Source organism: Aquila chrysaetos, chromosome 11, assembly GCF_900496995.4.
Source record: "Aquila chrysaetos chrysaetos chromosome 11, bAquChr1.4, whole genome shotgun sequence".
NCBI lineage: Eukaryota > Metazoa > Chordata > Aves > Accipitriformes > Accipitridae > Aquila > Aquila chrysaetos.
The window spans coordinates 24,593,020-24,614,160 of record NC_044014.1 but is presented as its reverse complement, the minus strand read 5'-3'; the positions used below and the strand labels follow the sequence as shown (position 1 = coordinate 24,614,160).

Here is a 21,141-nt window from a genome sequence, read left to right as displayed (position 1 = left end):
CATCCAAGGATCTGGCACAGGAAAAAGGGACTGAGGTATTTGGACAGTTCCTGCCATTTATAGCCCAGAAGAGCTTCCTGCTTTGGCTGAGTAACAGTTTTGTCCCAGGGCTGGTTGTAGAAAAAGGTGTTTTGAGTATTTCTGAGTCAGCAGAAATTTGATATTCAATATCCTCCTATTTTATAGGGTTGCCAGGCTTCTTTTATTAACTTTGTACCTCAATTTACATATAAAACTTGAAATGTCCTGCTTTTGAAAACAAGCCAGCTACACCTCAGATGTTCTTGTCTAAAGCAGGAATTTGTAGTTGGCGCTTTCAAAACAATAAAAAGCTACTAATTACTAAAGCAACTTACTCATATTAATTAATTAGGTATTTGAATGGTGGAATTTGTTGATACAACTTTATAGTTTGCCTTAGCCCATATATGCTAGCCACGTCCCTAGCACAAAAGCTGTTAAAGAAAGAAGTCAGGGATTTTACAGAGGCTAACTTTTGCAAAGGTGGCAAGATTCGCTTTTTTTTTTCCTTAAGTAAAGAAGATAGGTAATTCCCAGCCCACAATCCTCTGAAATGTGATTTCCAACAACTCCGAGCTTGTAGAATCGCAATCTAGATTAAAAATACTACAGACATTGAAATTGAAACCATATCTAATCAAGATACACATCCAAACGCTTTACCTAATATAGGCCAGCTAACACTTGTGTTCTGTTTAGTACTTTAGTTCTCGTTTAGTACTGCTGTACATAACATCACAAGCACAATTCAAAATCAAAATAGCTTCAATGAAATACACCGGAACACAGTCTTGCAAAAATGAAGTTATAGCTATCAAATTTGGGGGAAGGCCTTCGATCTCTTTTCCACACAGCAACTCTACGAAAAAAGTTCCCAAGAGATGCATGAGATTCTAGAACACTTTGCCTCTTCTACTGGAAGGCCAGGGAATATAAAGATTAGAAATTAAAAGATTAACATTGTAACTACACTTCCTGTCTTGCTAAAGAGCAGATGAAGTATAAGCTTGAAGCCACATAAAACACTGGGATTAAAACATCTGCATCACCATATACCATTTTTTGTTTTTCTATTAACTTAATATCCATAGTTGAGAGTGCATGCCACCTTTAGTGGGAGGGGTCAGGCAGTGAATTTGGTCATAGTTTCACTTCTCGTGAAGGAAGATGACTGTACACTTCATGTCTAGAATGACAGCATAATTTTACAGTGATCTTTGTTGCCTGTTTTCCTACCAGTGGGAAGCTCCTGTTGCCTAAAAAGAATAAATCCCAGCCTCAACACTAAAGACAAATAGCCTCAACAATACATGGATTGAAAAAACAACCCTGGTAATATTTGTATTTCTATAACTTCTTGCTACTGTCCACTTGTTACAGCTTGTTGTATTAGGCAGTCATATGCTCTCCTTTACGCTGTGTCACGTGCATCTCATTCTTGCATTGAAACCTGATCACTTTTGTTGTGACTTCATGACATGGGAAAAAATGCAAGAAAAAAAATAAATTAACTGGAGCAAGCTGGAAAAATAATCACCCAAAATTGTTTAGCCATAGCCTCCCTAGTCTTCATGTGATAACAAGACAGGCATAAACCCAGAAGTTTAAAGTTGAACTACAAAATGAAGATAATTCGTACGTTAAAAATAATTCATGCAGCTTGCAAAAGCACAGAGCTTTTCTGAATGCAATTTTTGAGTTGTCCTAGAAGATATAGCATTGTTTTATAGGATTTGGCACTGGTTTAAAATAAGAATCTAATAGCAGGACACGTACCGCAAACATCTACACCAGTGACTGATGAACTCATAATTGAATCTCATTATAATAATTAAAAAAAGAACACACAACACTTTCACTGAAATACTCTATTATCTTCTTAAAGAGGGGAATCAAAGATTTATGAAATGAAGGATCTTTGTCCCCAGCTCTGCATTTAATCTCAGCTTATTAGGGAACTGCAGGCTTCATGACATCCTGAAATCTACAACACCGACTCGGTCTCCAGTAACTTGGGAGTACTGATGGTTCTGCCCTGACAAAAATAAAGTAAAATAGCACTCAAACAGCTGGTTTACCCTTCCGCAGCCCATGACGAAAGGAAAACAAGAACACCGGTAATTAAGAGGAAGACAGGCTGCCTCCACCCTCTCCCTGTGGCTACAGCAGAGACCACAGGTCCAACACTCCAGAAAGGAACAGGACAAGAAGAGGCAAAGCACAGAGCAGGCTTGGACATGGTTATGTGACACAGAGCACAAGCATAGTATCAGGGATCAACAGCGAGTGGCACAAGCACTTCATAACGTAGGTTACAGTTAACAGTAACACTGATGTGGTAATTGCACATTCTTCAGGAATAACCTGATGAAATAGCAAGTTACTAAAAAGAAATATTAAAAATGAGTATTCTTCAGTTCACAAGCGATCAAACTGTTTCACTATATTACTATAGTAACTAGAAAAAAAAACCTCTAGCCTTTCCTATGCTGTTGGAAATTTTGGTTTGGAGAAGCAGGATGGGAATGGAAAGCTATTAAAATCACATCTTATTACCCTGTAATTAAAAAGAATGCCTGCAACCATACCAAGAACGTGAATCACAATTTTTATCTACTGTATCCTAAATAAAAATCAATCCTGTAATTCTGCAATCAGGAAACACTAAGATGAAAAGTTTTTCAGTACAGACAGCAAGTACCACTTTCAAAGAGAAAGTTTTACCATCTAGTTTGGATGAACTCCAGTTTTCTACTGAGAAACCCAGCTTTTTCCATCAAAGACATCTTCAGCAAGGGTCTTTTCATTTAATGTTATTGCCTAGTTAAAAAGAGACACTTAATTCATAGAGCTCTTCCACTTGCAGTTCCTTGTTTGCATGGAGGAGGCAAATGGAACCCAATATTTCATCATTTGTCTTGTAATGCAACTCCCACAGTTTTGTTAAACAAATTTTTACTTGGGGCTCAAGGGAAAATACAGATAAGCTCTGTGTGTGTGTGTCGGTCTGTCATGTGTCTCAAGGTTATTTTAAAGAAAACCACTAATCCAAAAACTAGACATGCTCTATTGACATGTATTAAATAAGCAAGTTTTCTGAAGAAACGGAAAAATAAAAAAAATGAAGTTATGATTTAGAGTTTATTACTAGGCAAGCATTTAAGAAAGTGAAAATACACAATAAAGAGAAGAGATAACAAGGAGTGGAGCATTTCCTATTCATGAACATCTTACATCTTATTTTACAGGTAAATAAGTAGTTACAAGCTCTTCTGTAATCATTGCTCAAGCTCAGTATACTGTGAAAACATTACAACTCCTCATGCAAAACTCTGTCGTTGCATAGGTAGATTTTTCAAATAGCCTTTTCCGAATGGAGCTTAACTAAAATCTTTCACTCATTGAAACTACACATTTAACTAAATGCATGAGGAGAAATTATCAGGCTTGTAGAAAGCTCTAATTATGTTGTCAGGAATACTACCAAATTTATATGCGCATTAGTACTGAGAGGACCTTTTTAAGACAGCCATCATTACCCTAAGTTTTTGCAAGCAAACACTGAAGTTTTTATAGTTTACCAGCAGTTAGATGATGCAATTTGGCTCAGAAGTTTCAACAATGTCCAGACCCTGAGATAAGCTAAATTGACTTCTACAGATACAACTCAAAATCACAAGGTAATAATAAAACCCTCAGCTGTTCAACTTCTCTGCCAAATGAGCCAATGCAACAGATACCTTTAGTAGCAATCTTTTATGAGGATTATTGAAACAATGGAACATCATATAGCAAGCTATCTTCTTAAATAAAATAAAAAAAAAAAAAAAGGGTTAATTTTCAGGGACAAGTCTTAAAGTTATTACTATGTACTTTCCAAACATTCAGCACTGTACAGACAAATAACACAATCCCTAACTCTAAGCAATACAAAAACCCATTAACCTGTCCCAGAGGGTCGAAGAAGCACACAGAGTCAAAGTAAACACGTTAGTGAAACTGAAAAAGCTGTAAGTTTGGGGGTTTCTTTCCCCACTTAAATCTCACAGCAAAGTGCCTATCTGCAGCTTGTGCATTCTTTGATCCTGCAACCTCCTAGTACTGAATCACCACTTGTCTTTCTCAGTCTTCAAGCTGACTCCAGCATGTGTTTTTGGGGAAGGTCTTGTTTTGCATTGAAGCCTTAAGACTGTGTTGAAACCTGCATTTGGTGAAGAGACAAAGAATCACTTCTGATTGTGTAAAAGCTATTTAGACCCTTAGCCACTTTATGAGAGTTAACTGCATGAGTGCTGTTTTGATTTTTTTTTTTTTTTTTTGCGCTATCGGAAGTTACAAAGGCTTCTGTTGGATACAAGCAAAGGTAACAAACTGAAAATGTTGAGAGTAACACATGGTAGAATGGCTAAAGCCACAGTTACACAGACCAACCTAAATTTAATGCAAGTAAGCAGATGGTTTTCATTTCAGCTGCTTCTCAAACCTTTTCCTAATTTATAATGCAAATTCCCACAACAGTGGAAAAAAGATCAAATATGTACATCATCTTCACTTATATCACAGCAAGCACTAAACCAGTCTCAAACAAGAAAGTTTAATTTACCAGATGTCAATACTGCTCTATTAGTAAAGTTTGTGTGCAACTAATCCATCACCCTCCAACAGTACTCTGCAGTGAAGAAAGGTAGAGAATAAGCAAGCATCTTGGGATCTCCAGTAATGACCAAACCACTTCCAGTGCTGCAGACAAGTTGGTAGTAGCACAGCACAGGAGATCCATACCCATACTTGTGAAATTACAGATCAAAATGACAGCATTTCTTCCTTCAGTGTGATGATGTTCTCTTTTCATACAGTAACCATCACCACCACTCCAAAACACAAACACACTTTGAAGACCCCATTCATTCTTCCTCTCCCATTTCTTCAAACCTGTTTTTCCAGTGAAGAATAAAAAGATTATAAACCCATTTCTTGGTTTACAGATAGTTTGTATTCACAACAGTGTCACAGAGAAGGCAGGGAAGAGAACTAAGGAGCAGATGATACAGGGCATGAAAGCTATTAAAAACTACAGATCTTTACTGAGCACTTTCAATGAACTTGTGCAAAGATTGCCATAGACCCTGATTTTAAGCAGGAAAAAATGCAAACACACATAAGGAGAAAAAGAATTGGCTGCTTTGACAACCAATAAGTAATCAAACAGCAACTTGTAATCCTGGACAATGACAGTGATCAAATAATCAGCCTAGAGTTGACGAATATAATGGAATTCTGCATTCAGAGTAGTAACATACCTCACTTCATGAGATCATGGCTCTGGTCAAGAGCCCAGAAAATAGAGTGAAATAAAGCAATAAGCATCCTTAACCTTGATGTGAGAAATAGGACATATATCATAATTTCCCTTGTATCTCCAGTCCTTTTTTAGAGCATGGACTGAAAGATATTTACATGCTTATACAGGTGCTGGCAATTACAAATATTTTCCTCACCTTCCCACTGGCTAATTAGGGAAGATACAAGGTTTTCACATATTCAGAAGTTCCAAAACTGGCATAATAACTCTGTCAATATGAATTTGCCAATAATGATTCTCTCCACCTCCTCAGTTCATGCAGTTATAGACCCAAATGTTGGACAACAACAAGAGATTTGTCCGTTCTGTGAACACGCTTCTCAACCACTGGATGTGCACTTGAGGTGACAAGTAATGACCAGATCTCTACAGCATAAAAATTAACTATATAGTTAGATAAGTGTCAAAAATTAAATATTTGCAAAACAGAGTGCTCTAGGGGGAGCAATGAAACAGATGCCATTTCCTAACTTTTAACAGCAGGACATTGGAGTATTTACAGGAGTCAACAGTACTGAGTTTCTATGGAGTCTTAAAACATCACTGCCATGTTAACCAGAATTTCTTTGCCCGCTTTATTAGAGTTTAATATGCATAGTGTAGATTAAATTATTCTTAAATGCCTGTTATAGATTCAGTAGGTAAAAGAATAATTCCTATTAAATGTCACGGGTAGAACTGAGTACACCAAAAGCCCTAATGAATACCTGTTAGCAAAATTACTTTCACAGATTAGTGCAGCTATAGTTACCAATTCACCCAGAAAGCATCAATCCTTTTTCTCTTCTTTCCCCTCCCACCCATAAAAAGCTGCTCTTTGAGCCACTATCTATATCCCAGAAAAATTAAACAAAAATAAATACTGTTAGGTTATGAAGTTAATGCAAATTAAGGGCGAGGGGGAGGCATTTCTGATATTTCTTTCATGTAGATACTCATAAAAACCCAGGACATACAATGGATTATATTTACTTCAAGACTGCTCTCCAGCTCTGTGAACAGAAACTGAAGTGGTTTTGGGTATCACCAGCTTTCAACAGTGCCATCAACATTGCTAACACTTTTTCAGATTGTCTCCCTGAAGAGAGATATGAAATGAGACCCAGAAAACGTAACTACCTGCAGAGGCCAAAGCTCCTCTGACTTGGGTAATGCCAGACTGCTGATGTAGTCTGAAAAGCTCAGACAAGCCCAGTGAAATTCTACTGTGATATAAATTAAGACCACCCCTCCTAGAAATAGTCTAGGAATGGCTTAAAGCTTTCCAAAACTTGTCAAGAGAGCAAAAGACTTTGGAGCCCAGATTAAACCAAAATCCACCTTGAAAGAAAGGTTACAGGGCTGTGCTAACAACCCAAGCCAAAAATACCCACCCAACCCTCCAATACTGCTCATATCCTCAAACCAGTATTACAAGGCAGCAAGCTGGTTTGAATTAGCAGGGGCAGGACTGCATCACATATTCATTTTCAGGTTTATTTATAACAAGGATTGTGGGCCATTTAAATATTGTTAAAAGGACCATTTGAGACTTCCTATACAATCTTATGCTGTTTCCATTCCATTTGCATTTTCTTAACAGAAGTTACAAAAATAATGTAATGTCCTGGTTACAGGACTCATTTTAATACTCTCTCATTTCACTGACAATATACATTGATTAAACTTGATGTTGCAAGTCCTTTACTCTGAACAAAGGTAGTTAGTCTTAAAACTGGTTATACAAGAGAGGACGATAAACTAACAGAAACAGTGAAAAAGTTAAATGTATAGAATTCTTATAGGTGTTTACCTAAACTCTTTCCTCATTTACTAAGCTACCTTCTCAAGTCAGAACCCGGCTGGCCTGTTGGTCCCACTAAACATGCCCATCCAGTTGAAGAGGTGAGACACAGACTCCAGTTACCTGATCACTGCCAAGACACCAAGAGCTGACACCATGTGGCTAGAGATGGATGCACGTCTTGTTTGACAAGAAAAAACGGAGAGACTAGTCCGGTATGATCAACAATTTCTCTGTCGAATGCTTCACAGTTCTGAAATACCTATGTTCTTGCACCTCCCTGCAGCATTTGAATAACTTTATTCTAGCACTTGGTCTACAGCTGGGTCTTCTATTTTATCTCCCTTCACAAGCTGAAGAAGCATGGGATTTGACTCCCATTTCAGGAAGTATTGCAAAAGGTAGTTGGACTTAGAGTAGAACATGCTCATCTGTTTGTTAAATGGACTACTATGCATACAGTTACAAATAGGGAACTAGAAATAAAAATCAGGTACATGTGAAGAAGGTAGACAAGCTTCTCAGTTTTCAGGTTATTACAAGAACTATCACACTATCAGCAGGTCCCCTGTGAAACTGTTGTTGGAGACTGCTTATTACTTTAAATAATGCAATACTCCACAAAGGCATTTTGGCAATAAAGAAATGCTCACCAAGCATATGCTGTTCCAAGAGATAATTTCACTTGTCTGACAGGACTCAAATTTGAATACATAAGACTTCTAATTTTTTAAATTAAATTAAATTCTGCAGAGCACATCACGTCCAGCAAAAAGCACAATGCACTCTTGCAGGATTTCAGGGCTGCAATATAGATCCCACCACCTCTTTTATGACAGCAATTTATAAGGATTAGTTGGGGGGAGTATTGTTGGGCAGGGGCATTATTTATGTTCAGAGACTGGTCTTCAAGTTATTTCAGTAGAAACATAAGGCAGAGAATTACATCAGAATAATTTACGTTTTCAGAAATCAAGTCTATATCTCGAGTGCTCAAAGTTCCAGATGTTTTTGAGATTGATACACTCCATTACATTTTTTGCCTTCAGCTTATAATATTCAGGCTCTCACTTAAACACCTTTAGGTAAAACTTGAGTGATAAAATATCCATTGCAAAACAGATTATTGCTATTATTAAAAGCTTCAGAACAAAAGATTTGTGGCTGACAGTACACATTCACAAATAAAAACTCTGCACCTGTCCTTTATTTGTTAATGTGAAATTCATTCTTGATCCAGTACTCCCATTAATAACTAAAAGAACAACTAGAGAAAAAAAAATCAGTAACACTTTAAAAATTAAGCAAAGAATTGGGAGCACTCTGAAAGATGAAATCAACTTACTGATCACTTGCAAACAAGAGAAACAAAGCAGCAACAACTGGAAGAAAGTGAGCTCATGCAGAGGGATTTAAAAGAGCAACTATAATTTACACCTCTGAAAAGACACATCTCTAAGCTGATAAGAGAACGGGCAAGCTTAATGCCAACAGCAATACACAAACAGCAATTCAGCAATATGGTTATATGGATGGTAGCATAACAACTAGGCTTAAGCAAGATAACAGACCACGTGATAAGAAGTGGTCCTGTTCTTGACTGATAAATTGGAATATATTTTTTAAAAAAAGAAGGTACACTTGCACAGCTTTCCTTGCTGTGTTACAGAAATGGCTTATTTGCCCCAAAGTCATCAATGAAGAAAGAAAAGAGCACTGTAATAGTACACCAGAAGTAGCACACAAGTATTCATATAAGAGCTACCTACATCTTACTGACATTGATGATTGCTTCCAATTAAAGGCTTGCAAAGACAGCGTGAAGAGACTAGAATAAACAAGTGATAGAAAACAATAAATACCAAAACCACATGAAAACACTGAAGCTTTTCATTGAGACCACCACCACAGCTTCATATAGCTAGAACAATCAAATGACTGATACAATATTGGCTTCTTCCAGCATAAGGCCCAAATCCCAGAGAGATCAGCACAAACTTAGCATTACACAAGCAGGTAGTCATCCATTTATTTGTAGGCATCATTCTGGAAACAAAACTGACATTAAAAAAAAAAAAAAAAAAAAAAGACATCAAGACTTACTTGTCAAGGAAGTCTTTGTCCACAACTGCACAGATATCAAGCAGAGGATTTCCCATTCCAAACAGGACATTTTCACTGTAAGAGAATCAATTACTTCAAGTTAGCTCAGCATTAGTTTATTGTTCTAGTATAATACGTTGAAGACTACTTTCTATTAGAGATACACATTTTGCCCAGCGCAGTAGCCACATGGAGACCTAACATATAGACAGAGTCAAATTTGAGTGAATTATTATCCCACAATAATCTTTGATCAATACACAGACTGCAAGCAGTCAATAATATATAAAGGTACATATTCTGTTAAGCTATCATTCACTCAGATAAAGAATTAGAGTTGCATGCTACATTCTGTTGTTTTAAAGGATTGCATTCAGGTTCTAATACCAGATTTTAGACAGGGGGAGCATCAGATCAGGTTATAAGAATTTCACTGAACAGACTTAGTTGCTGGGTTTACTCTGCTACTGACCAATAATTAACAATTTAAGTCTGTTTTAATAAACTTAAGAGACTAAGGATTCTGCATTGCCAGCCATCTTAAACAGCATAGCCATCTACTGATAAGAACATAAGTACTTTTTAATCAATTTGAAATTCATTACCATGACTTCTGCCACATAAAAACAAGACATCAGAGATACTGTAAACAGCTGAAAGAGCCAGCTTTAACTGTTTTTTTAGATTCATTCAGAAACCATGTGTTACATTTTCCTGACTAGCATGTAGTTGGGTGATAATGCAGTAATACCAAAGGATTAGATATGTGGCCTAGTGTCAAGTAGGAGTTAATGCAGCTGTTCTTGAAGGCTGCCTAAAACTACATCCAAACCCATCACATTCCTTGCTAAGCTAACACCTGCTGCCTTCAACTGGCAAGGCAAGCCCTTGCTCTATCCACCAAAGGTAGCTTCAGTATGACCACCAAATACATCTCCCTCTTTACTACAGCTCTATCAAGTATTTGCAGAGAAAGCATATTCCGTCTCTCCATCCCCCCAAAAGTACTACTATAACACTGCAGTCAGATCCAAAGTTTATCTGCAGTTGGATCCAAAGCTGCGTAACAGCGTCAGCTGAATCTCAAAGAAAGTGAGCGAGTTTTCAATTGTTCTAGCCCATCTAGAGCAAGATAAATGTTTTAGACTTGACATCTGCCTACTAAATGATAGATCTCATTAATTTCTACTCAGCAGGATAAGAAAAAAAGAAAATAAAAGAAGCAGAAAGGGGATGATACAAAACTATCTCATTAATTGTGTCCAACAGAGGTTGGAAACTCATTCACTTATTTCCTCTCACATTCACTACAAACAGCCCTTAGCTGACAATTATTTGTCAAATTTCAAACTACTTGTCGAAAGTACACAGCCAAACTTATTCCTCTTTACAATGCCACATTAGCTTCCATTAAATGCTGAATTCTGAAGACCGGAAGTGAAGAAGTGGAAAACATGATTAATAACCTTGATATTGAGACATAGCAAACCACGCTTTATGTATCCTATTTTTTTGTTGTAGTTTTAAAGACAGGCCTTTACAGCCTATTTCACTGTAAGTAAAATGTGGAAGACCCTGCTTTGTGAAGACAGAGCCAGAAATCCAGCTCGCTCCTGAGACAGGTAACATCTGCTTAGTAAAAACCTGTAAGACTCACTAAATACTTTTGTCAGTGTGAAAAGTAGTACTGATTCTTCTAAATAGCATAACCATAAGTTATATCTAGCTAGAAGAAAAAAAGAGGGAGAGATGGGTGACAGTTAAGAAGACATAAGGATAAAGGGGATTGCAGTTGGAGCCCCAAGATAGGACATTCTCTCCATTTTAAAAACTAAGTATTGCATTAGTATTGCAGGACAATGAATGAACAAGTCAGAATTCTAAAAGTGCTGAATGCAGATTTGTCCCAAACTGTACGCTTCTGTACTTGATGTTTAGCTGATTCTCCCATTCTGTGAAATTCTACACATCAATAATTTTATACCTACACTTAAGAAAAAAAAATGCGTATCATGGATAACTTCTATATAAGACAAGTATCAGCACTTAAGTGTATGGCATGCCAGAAAACAGCAGCTGTACTTCAAAAACTCTCTGAAACACAGCTGACAAGTTGAGGTCACTACCTATGAAGAAGTTACCTTGTTGAATGGAAAAGCAAAATAGAAGCTACCAAACATTTAACAAGCTGCAGGCTGCAGAACATACTGGTCAATATACTTGAAGCAGCATGAGACCAACTTTGTACTGGTTTAGCATCCACAGAAGCTCTAACAAGCCAATAATGTGCATACAAACTCCCAATATGTCAACAGCAGCAGGAACTAGCACTTTCAGTGTCATTTAATCCAGGCAGCTCTTTACATCACATACAACATGTCCTGTTCCATCCCCAAGCCTTCCTTCTCCCACAGTATTTTATAATCATCCCCGTTCAAGTATTCCAGAGGCTGTGTAGTAGGGTGCCATCTGGGATGGAAAGTTTTAAAAGCCAAGGTAGCTATCGCTAGGCTGGTAAGTATAAGTTCAGAAACATTCCCCTGAAACTTCTGGGCACACTCTCCCCAACTTCAGCAGAGTTGTTTCTCACAACCAAATGTAGGGTAGCAGAACTTGACAGCTTTTCAAACACATAAAACTTTGAGTACATTAACTGTTTGATTTCTATGAAGAAAAGTAGTACACAGGTTATAACATTCAAGTTATTTTTGCAAATAATTCAAATATATGAGCTAATATATACCAATAGCTAGCCTTGTGTTTTCAGTTAACATGTATTTCTACATTTTTGGTTGTTTCAGCTAGATGTTTGAATTAACTAAGTTCCAAGGTGCTAGAACTTCCATGCTTAAAACTAGATATTAACATTCCATTGGCAAAAAGGAGAAAAGTCCATACACTCCATTTGTACTGGAGACTGTAGTTGTGTCATTCCTTAACTGACAGGACACTGCATTTGGTAAAAAAACACCTTTCTGGGGAAAATGGGAGAAGTCTAAACAATCTCTTTTCAAGTCACAAATTTTAAAAATTCAACAAGTTTAAGCAGACGTTTAAGATCACCATTGTGATCAGTGTTTTCTAATACAAGCTTTGTGAACCACAATCCGGAAAGTCCAGTGTTTCTACTGTTAAAGACTTGTCTGTGTAAATCCTGAGCATGTTCGACCTGATTAATCCAAAACTGGCTACATTTCAGTGCAGTAGAAATCACCCTTTCCTTCTTGAGGGGCTGCAAAGTATCTGCACTGTTACACTACTACACTTTTTTGTGGCACAACATGAGCTATAGCAGTTACCTGGCTACAGTTTGCTCCTCCGTAAAAATAAAATTAAAAAAAAATAAAAAAAAATAAAATCACATATACTCTGTAAAGCCGCATATTGTAAAAGCATAAAATTAAACATAATATTTAGGATCCTGGAGAATGCTAAATTTACAAGTCTCGGGAGCAGGAAACTGAGATGTTAAACTGTTACATTCTCACCAAGTTTAACACGTTATTGGCCTTATGTTTGCTGTTCAGTCACACTGGATACCTGCATTGATCAAAATTTCACAGATTATTTCTAACCAACTAGACGTGAAACATAGTGAGGAAGCAGCAATAGTTTCCCGAAATGTGAGATTTCACAATTGGGAAATTTATCTCTGCAACACACACTGAACAAACATTTATGTACTCCACAGCCTCCTTGACTCTCTCCAGTCCCTTCTCTTGCATGGGAGTGCTGGTATCTAATCATCTGAGAAGGGTGTTCTTGCTTAACTTGACTAACCTATTGCAAAAGAGTATTTGGCTCCGCTCTTCAATAAATAAGCAACGACTCCACCACCTGCACAAAGTAAGGACTTATAACTGACTAACACAGTCAGTACATATGTGTGTGTGTATATATATATATATGCATATACATACACACAGACTACATATATATATATGAACAGTATATAAACTTTTAAAACTCTAAACTAAGAATAAGATGTTCATACAAATCTAAAACTTGTTTGGACGCAGAAATACACTGTCCATCTAGCAGGCAAAACTACAGCAACCATGGTAACTTACTTTACAGAAAGCATAGATGTACGCTGCATTTGCATTCTAAATTCTTGAGAACAAGAAATATATTTTATGAGTTTGTTATTTAACTTTGGACTAGATGAAGAGTGAGTTGTAATTATAAGTTCAAGCAATATAATTCATTAAATATAAATAAATCTTTACCTGCCAATTACGGCATTTTGTTCGATTGATTTTTCATAAATAGCCAGTGTTTCACATATTACTGTTATCACAAGTTGCATAAGTAATGAAATGAAACCAAACTGGATGAAAACAAAACAAAAACTCAATGAAACAAAAAACCCCACAGCAGTACTGAGCTACCTTTTATTCATTTTTAAGAAGTCAACAAAATTAACTGTAACCGAATTATCTGCAAAACTGTGTCCAATATCACAGTTATACATTGCTAATGCTCTACTGTTGCAGGCATTTTTAAAAATAAGGTCCTGTTCCAAGTTGGCTGCTGAAGATTAGCAGTACTGTATCTAACTATCATACAATATTGTTATCACCCCATGCTACCGTGCACTTCAGTGGAAGTGCAACATCAAAATATCAGTGAAAGCATATTATTAGCTACTGGCACAGAGACAGAGGAATATTATGAGCCTTTGGACACTGGCATGTCTTGCTTAAAAAAAAAAAGATATCCCATTATTTCTTAAAAAACATTTCATACTTTTTCTTTGTTAATTGCTGCAAAAAAAAATCTCATCTACATAATAGTAACTAATAGTAAAGGAAGCCAAGTTGAAAATTTCACCTTTTTTATTGCTCTATAACAGCCTCATACTGCTGTGCAGCTGTAATGTACACTTAATATTAAATTCTTATGCTAAGACGTTTTACAGTCAGAAAGCCTTAATAAAACATGGTTGGGACATCTGGGTGTCCCAATTGCATGACAGCCTGCCTAGTCTTCCATTTACAAATATAAGGTATGGTTTCATAAGATCTAAAATGTATTTCTATAGGGTTTGATTATGCCCTTGAAAGTAAGGCCAAACAAGGCATGTTCTAACCCTGTTCTCAGCATATCCATTTCAGTCACAAAGGACCATAGTTAAACCCCATATAACACAAGATTTCAATTTATCAAAAATCATTTATACATGTAGTTAAAACAAAACAGCAATAGTACCAGATTCATAGCATTTCAATAGCTATAAGCCCTCAAATAAGAACATCCTTCTCTCATCTCACTTACCTACGCAACATAAATGTAAGTGAATAAGATGACATTTACTGTTAACCATAACTTGTCTGACACTAAAAGTAGCTCAGAACTATCATTCCATGATTCCAGAGTTCAGACAATTTCCCTTGCGTCACTTGTCAGCAAATCCCTTTAGCATATAGACCTTAAACATACAAGTAGCCTGTAGGACTGCTCGCATGCTTTCCTTACTTAGGTATTAAGTAAATGCAATATTTGGCTAAGGAGTTACATGTTGACATACTGACTTAGAGGAGTATCTTTCGTGAAGATTTCATTCATTATGAAACTTTCAGAGTCTTCCAGAGTGACACATTCACAGGTTCCAACTTAGAAGCCAAGCCTAAAAGCCTTGGCCTTATGTAAGCAAGGCTGCCGCAGAAAAAAACAAACTGTTCCACCACTACCCAGCTCCTTACACAGCTGCGCTAACTCCACAAGCTCCGATAGTGAGATACTACTGCAATTTCAAAGAGTTACCATCTGTACTCCTCGGTCAGAAACAGTGTGAAATCTGATACATCGAGTTTTGAGGGTGGAGAGAGGAGATGGGAGAGTTGCCTTGAATCATCACTGAACTTGGAGTCTATAATTTTAGGCATTTCTTTAGCAACTGAAGGACTGATCAAAATAACTACATGATGAAGGCTACCAGTTCACAATACCACCCCATCTTAAGATGAAGCGCTTTAGGAGGCAAAACTGTTCGTAATAATTTCTTTCACTGAATGTTAACGGTTTGTCGTTCTTCATTTATCGCTGATAAACTGACACCACCGCAGCTCCAACAGACTGCTAAGAGCCTAGCCTGTCATCATTACCCTGGTTCTCGTTATTTGGGCTTCATTTAAAACCAGGTTCCAGTCATGGCACGCTACCGCGATGCTTTAAGGTTCAAAGGCGGCTGCCGGAGTCCCACGACATCCGTCCTCCCACCCCCACGGGCGGGACCCCGCCGCGGAAGGTGGCCGCCCGCGCCCAGGCGCTACCTTTGACAGCGGCACCGCCGCAGAGCGACGCCGCACAAAACCCCCGGCCGCCGCCCCGCGCTTCACCGCCCGCCGCCCGGTCCGGGAGGCCGGCGCGTCGCTCCTCGGGGCTCCCGCCCGGGCAGGGGCGGGCGGCCGCGCCGGGGCTGGCCGGGACGGGCGAGCCGTTGAGGAGCGGCATCGCCCGGCGCCGCCGCGAGCCCCCAGCCGGGGCGACCGTTGGCGGCGGCCGGCCGCGCCGGCGCGCGCCCACCTGCCCACCAGAAATAAACTCCGCGCGCCCCGGGAGCGGGTGACCCCCCTCAACCGCGCGGGCGGCCCGCCGGGCTGAGGGGCCGGGAGGGAACCGGGACGGCTCTCCCTCCTCGCCCCGGGGGCGCGGGGCGGGGGCGTGCGGCCGCAAAACCAACTCGCGGCGGAGGAAGGGAGGGAAGGAGGGAGGGAGGGGACGAAGCCGCGCTACCCCGCACCCTAACTGCGCGGGTGGAGGAGGGAAGACCCGAGCTCCGGCGGAATACCGCGCCGGGCGCCCCCGCCCCGCGAGCGGGAGCGCATCAGCGCCCGCCGCCCCTTCCCCCGGGGCGCCGAGCTGGGCTGCGGGAGCCGCGTCGGGGCTCGGCGTTACCTGAGGGTGGGCATGGCTCCCCGCCTGGCCGCCGGCGGCAGAACCCCGCTAGCAGCGGCGTCGCCTCTGCGCCCCGCGCCCGCCGGCAGCTGCGGCCACTGCGCCTACCGCCCCGCGCGCCGCCCGCCTCGGCCGCGACTGAGCCGCCGGCCACGGCTCGGCCGACCCACCCACCCGCGCGCCCCCGCCCCGCCCCGCCCGCCCGCGCGTCCCGCCATTGGCTGGGCGGCCGGCGGGGGCGGGCCCGGGCCCTCCGCGGCGGCGGGGCGCGAGGAGCCCCGGGAAGCGGCGGCGGCGGCCTCGGGGCGCTGGCGACCGGCCCCGCGCCCCGGTTCGGAAGCTCACGGTACCGAGCGGCGCCGCCCGCCCGGCGCCCCGGGCTCCCTGGCCGCCATCTTTGGTACGGGCAGAGAGCACGCGCCTCCCGCACACCTCCTCCTCCTGCTCCTGCCGCTGTCACCTCCCTCCCCCAGCCCGAGGAGGCAGCGACGGTCGCCAGTGCTAATTAAAAAAAAACACGTTTAATCGAGGTAGCGAAGAGGTGCGGACTTCCAGCCGTGCTGCCCACATTAAAGATGGCCAGCGGAGCCCCTGGCACCGCCGTCCCTCAGCTGGCCCGGGCCCGTGGAAATTGCTGCGCTCCCAAGGGGACCCCAACCGCCCCCCGGCCGGGGCTGCTCCCGCCCCGGGCGCCTGCCCGCCGCCCCGGCCGCTGACTGACGCCTCCCCCGACGCGCGAGTGTTACACACGCGACAAGACCGCGTTTCCACACTTTTTATTTGCGTGTCGGGTCAGACCCTCACGCCGCCGCAGGTGACCTTCCGGGAAGCCTTCCTCCTCAGCCGCCGCCGCCAGGCATCGGCACCCACGGCCAGCGCAGACCACGTCCCCGCGCAACCGGGTGCCGGGGCAGGGCCGGCTCGCCCGGCGGATGCGGGCTCTCGCTCCAGTTCCCGGGAGGAGATCCACTGCACGCCCGGGTCGCTGGAGCGGCTGGCAGGCACCTGTGGGACGCGGCTACCGGACGCGACTCTGATCCTTCCAACCTGCCAGAGGACAAGAATGGAGACGCCGACGAGATGTGGGCCTGTTTGCCGCCCTTTGCGGGGAAAAAAAGGGCAGCCCTGCGTTGCCTAACCTGCTTCTTGTCCGCCTGTCATTCTAGCAGAACTGCCGTATCAGAAAGGAAAAGCATGGGTAAGGCCAGGCTCCTATCCTGGCTCTTTCTACCCGCTTGCTCTTCCTTTGACTGTCAAAGTTACTTCTACCCCCTGCAGATTTGGCGCTTACTTTGTTAACTTACCAGCACCAGAAACACTGATTCATGAATCTGATGTCAGAAGAGGTTGTTTTCGCCAAAAGTGAGTCCCAGGTTGTTCTGTTAAGTATTGCTGTGTCAGTTCTAATTAAATATTTAAAACTTTACAACTTCCTAATCATGTGGTTATTAGCCTTAGTTTCCCTTCCTCTCCATCTACAAAATGGGAATATTGTACTCAGAAAAATTAGAGCCAAACTTTTCAACTGTTTCTGATTTTTGGGTGTCACAGAAGAGACGATGCCAAAATTTGAGATGTTCATGATGCTCAAGGACCTAGAGTGTCACATGAAGATAACAGGAATATTTATGTGCAATACCTGATGTAGGACAAATTTCCTAGATTCTCTAAACTGGACACTCAAAAATTAATCACCGCTTACAAAATTCTTGTTATTAAAGTGCATCAAGGGTCTTCAAAAGTCAAACTGAAACGCATCCACACCCTTACTGTTGCAACACACAGCACAACAGGTCCCCAAATCCCGAAGAAGGATTTTGAACTCCAATAAAATGTAAATAGTATATTTTGATATATAATGGCTATATCCTCTGATCCATGCTGAACAATAGATTATTCCTAGTTTAACAATTCCAGTGCCTAATAGCCAAACCTCTGTTTTGTAACTGAAAAGGGGGGGGGCGGTCGGCCAGAAATCCCATCACAGACAAACATAACAATAGTAGTAACACAGCTTGGTCTTTTGGTCCCATCACTGTATTTTAAATAATAAATCTAGTTTTAAAAAAATCAAGTTGTAGATTTCCTCATAAATAATTGCCTGGCTTTAAGAAGCACATAAGAATATGTGAAGGAAAATATATATAATACATTAACATGATCTATATTTATAGTAATTTGTAACATACAACTGCATATTATGGTATTAAGCCAGAGTCCAGATGAGGTACCATCAAATGTTTCTAACTTTTTACCAGTTCAGCAAGATAGGATCAAAAGGGTGTTTTTCTAAAAAATTAAACAGCCTTTTATGAAATAACATGTACGATACCTCAGCAGCATTTGTCAATAGCACTTTATAAACTTTGAAATACTCCAAAGTGCCCAATCATCTTGCTTGTACTATCACATACCCACAGGTTCTACTGTTACTGACATCTTCAAGGCATCACCTACCACTATGGGGTTTTTTTGTTATTTGCCAGGGAACTTCTAGACTTCCTGATACGTAAGTGGAGCAATAGCAAGCAGGGTATCCCTGGAAAAATGGTCATTTGTCGCACAGGGTCATTCATAGATTAACTTTATGATGCTTGTGCCACAAATGCGACTCGCAGTCACGTCACATGTGCTAAGCAGCCAGCCTGAGTTTGTTCAGCCTCCCTAACACCTTCCAAACTTGCTCTGCTTGCATGGGGCAGCTGATCTGTGCCTTCACATGTGTTTTGGCTTCAGAAATTTCTGAGAGAAATACAGAATTCACAGCTTTTGCACCTAAAAATACATAATACCTGACAGGGTCTAGCCACAATTTCTCTCGACTGCTTCTGTTACTATGCAGTAAGGAAGAGGTCTTCATGACCATGTGAGTTCCTCTACATATAATGAACAATTATTCCTCAGGTGATTTCAATAAAACGCTTCCTTTCAAGCACGGTATGAATTAAAAAGGAACTCCACCCCTAGCTGATATAACAACAGGTAAGCATGCAAGAATTTTTAAAATTGCACTTTATTGAAGTAATCCATGAAACTATACATTTTATACGTTTGTAACTTGTGTAGCCAAGATATAGGCAATCTAGGCCTTAGCCTTGGACTAATGCGTTATGTTTTACACCACAAACATTTGGTATGAATTGTCCAGTTTACAATACATAAACAAAAAGTTCTCCATTAACCCCCATATTTCACTCAATTTCTTCAAAGTACAAAACTAAGGTTAATCTTAGATAAGCTGCCCACTCTTCTATCTTTGCAAGAGAGAAGGATGGTCTTTTATGTAATAGCCTCAGCAGACATTATAAAACGGGACTACCAAGCAGGAAGTCCAAAATTCTCCTTCAATAACAGCGTTTTGCAGAACTTGCATGTATTTTCTACTAGAACAGTGGTTGTTTTGAAAACTTTTCTACAGAGAGAATTTAATATTTTGCAACATAAAATAAGAAGTATTTTTATCTTGTATGGATCTACTACCAAAGTATTAAGAAGATTTCTTTTATTATTTTAAAATGCCATAGCATAATCCCATTTCTTTTAATGTAGCTTCACAGACCATACAGCTGTAAGAGCAAAGGAAAAGTCTATAAATCTGCTAAGTCTTCATCATATTGCAGACAGCTATACTTTTTTTTCTATCTTATTCCAGTCAAATAGCCTAGCCCTTGAGACAGTTACAACTGCTTTGTACCACTGAATGTACAAGGAAAAAAAAAAAAACCACAAAAATATTTCACTGTAAATGAAATCCCAAGGTAGCATAAAGCCAGCAAGTAGCTTTACGTTACCATACCCTTCAAGCATGGAACAGCTTTGACTGTGGTCAAACAATCATTACAGAAATGATTACAGTTCAAAATGGAAAAAGAAATCCCTTTCCCTTCACTGAATTCTGAGTAATACCCAGAGACTTCTCTCCTTCACACAAAATGCTTTGATATTTATTATATAACTAATATTAGTATGTAAATTGAAATGATTTAAGAAGCAATTTATGTAAATAAAAAATGAACAGCCTTCAGAAAACATAGTGTTCACATTGTATTTGCAAGTTCAATTTACTTTTTTCAAGATGATAAGGTTTTCCAATACATTGTCAGCAAATACTAATTAATGACCTTTACACAGCAACCCATTCCCTGTTTCTGAAACTGGTTTTGTGAAATATTTGTGTACCATGCCTGTGTAAGTAACTCCTCAAATCCAATATCACAACCTTGAATCACAAGCCAGAGTTTTACTTCAAACATTTCCACATGAAATATACCTCAGCAACAACAGAATAAGCCACAGTGGTGTTCTACAGAAAGCACATTTCACAGTACTGCATTGACACCATATTCAGCTAGTACTACATTCACCCAAGTCTGCTTTCTGGGCATCCTCCTTGTCTGTTTATAAGTAATATTAGTAGATCCAATTAGATGAGTAATTCTACACAAGCTGTTTCATTAGCTGAAAAAGAAGGAACTTGCAAGTCTCAGAAAAATTCACAGAAACTTCAAGATTCATGATGAAATAGGCATATTTGCACTGGCTCCCCTCCCACAGGTAATCAAGCATGCAAGCAGCTCTAGGGACAAGACTAGTCCTGTTGAGTGCAGGGAGGCAGCATGCTAAGTCAGAGGCATACGTTTCTGTGGGATACCAGCAAAGACTATTATGTCTAAGCTATCGTTGTTTGTCAGTATGACTCTTCTAGCCAGGTGGGCTGCAGGTAACATCAGTAGCGAAAGAAAGAGACACCAGCCATGCACGAGGTCCAGAGCAGAAAGGGCCTTCCCACGACCTCCTCTTTCCTCAGGTTACACTCTCCTTCCCATAAAGCAAGGAATTACTTTAACTAAAAGGATGAAAACACCGTAACAAGCTTCTCCAATACAAGAACACAAAACTGTGGAAATACGACACACGCTGTGAGAAATCCAACAGGATTACATCAAAGGCCAGGTGAAGACACGTGTCAATC

General features: G+C 40.6%; 1 protein-coding gene across 4 annotated transcripts in view; it reads right to left on the bottom strand.

Annotated features, from left to right (window-relative positions):
• Window positions 1–21,141, bottom strand: part of ADK (adenosine kinase) — a 298,730-nt gene that overhangs the window by 273,429 nt on the left and 4,160 nt on the right. For 2 of the 4 annotated variants that reach the window (XM_030030964.1, XM_030030968.2), the window contains exon 2: window positions 9,270–9,344. In XM_030030964.1, coding sequence (XP_029886824.1) covers window positions 9,270–9,344 — 75 coding nt within the window. Of the gene's footprint in view, window positions 1–9,269; window positions 9,345–16,169; window positions 16,307–21,141 lie in introns of those variants that run through there. The other 2 variants (XM_030030965.1, XM_030030967.2) reach the window with 2 other exon arrangements.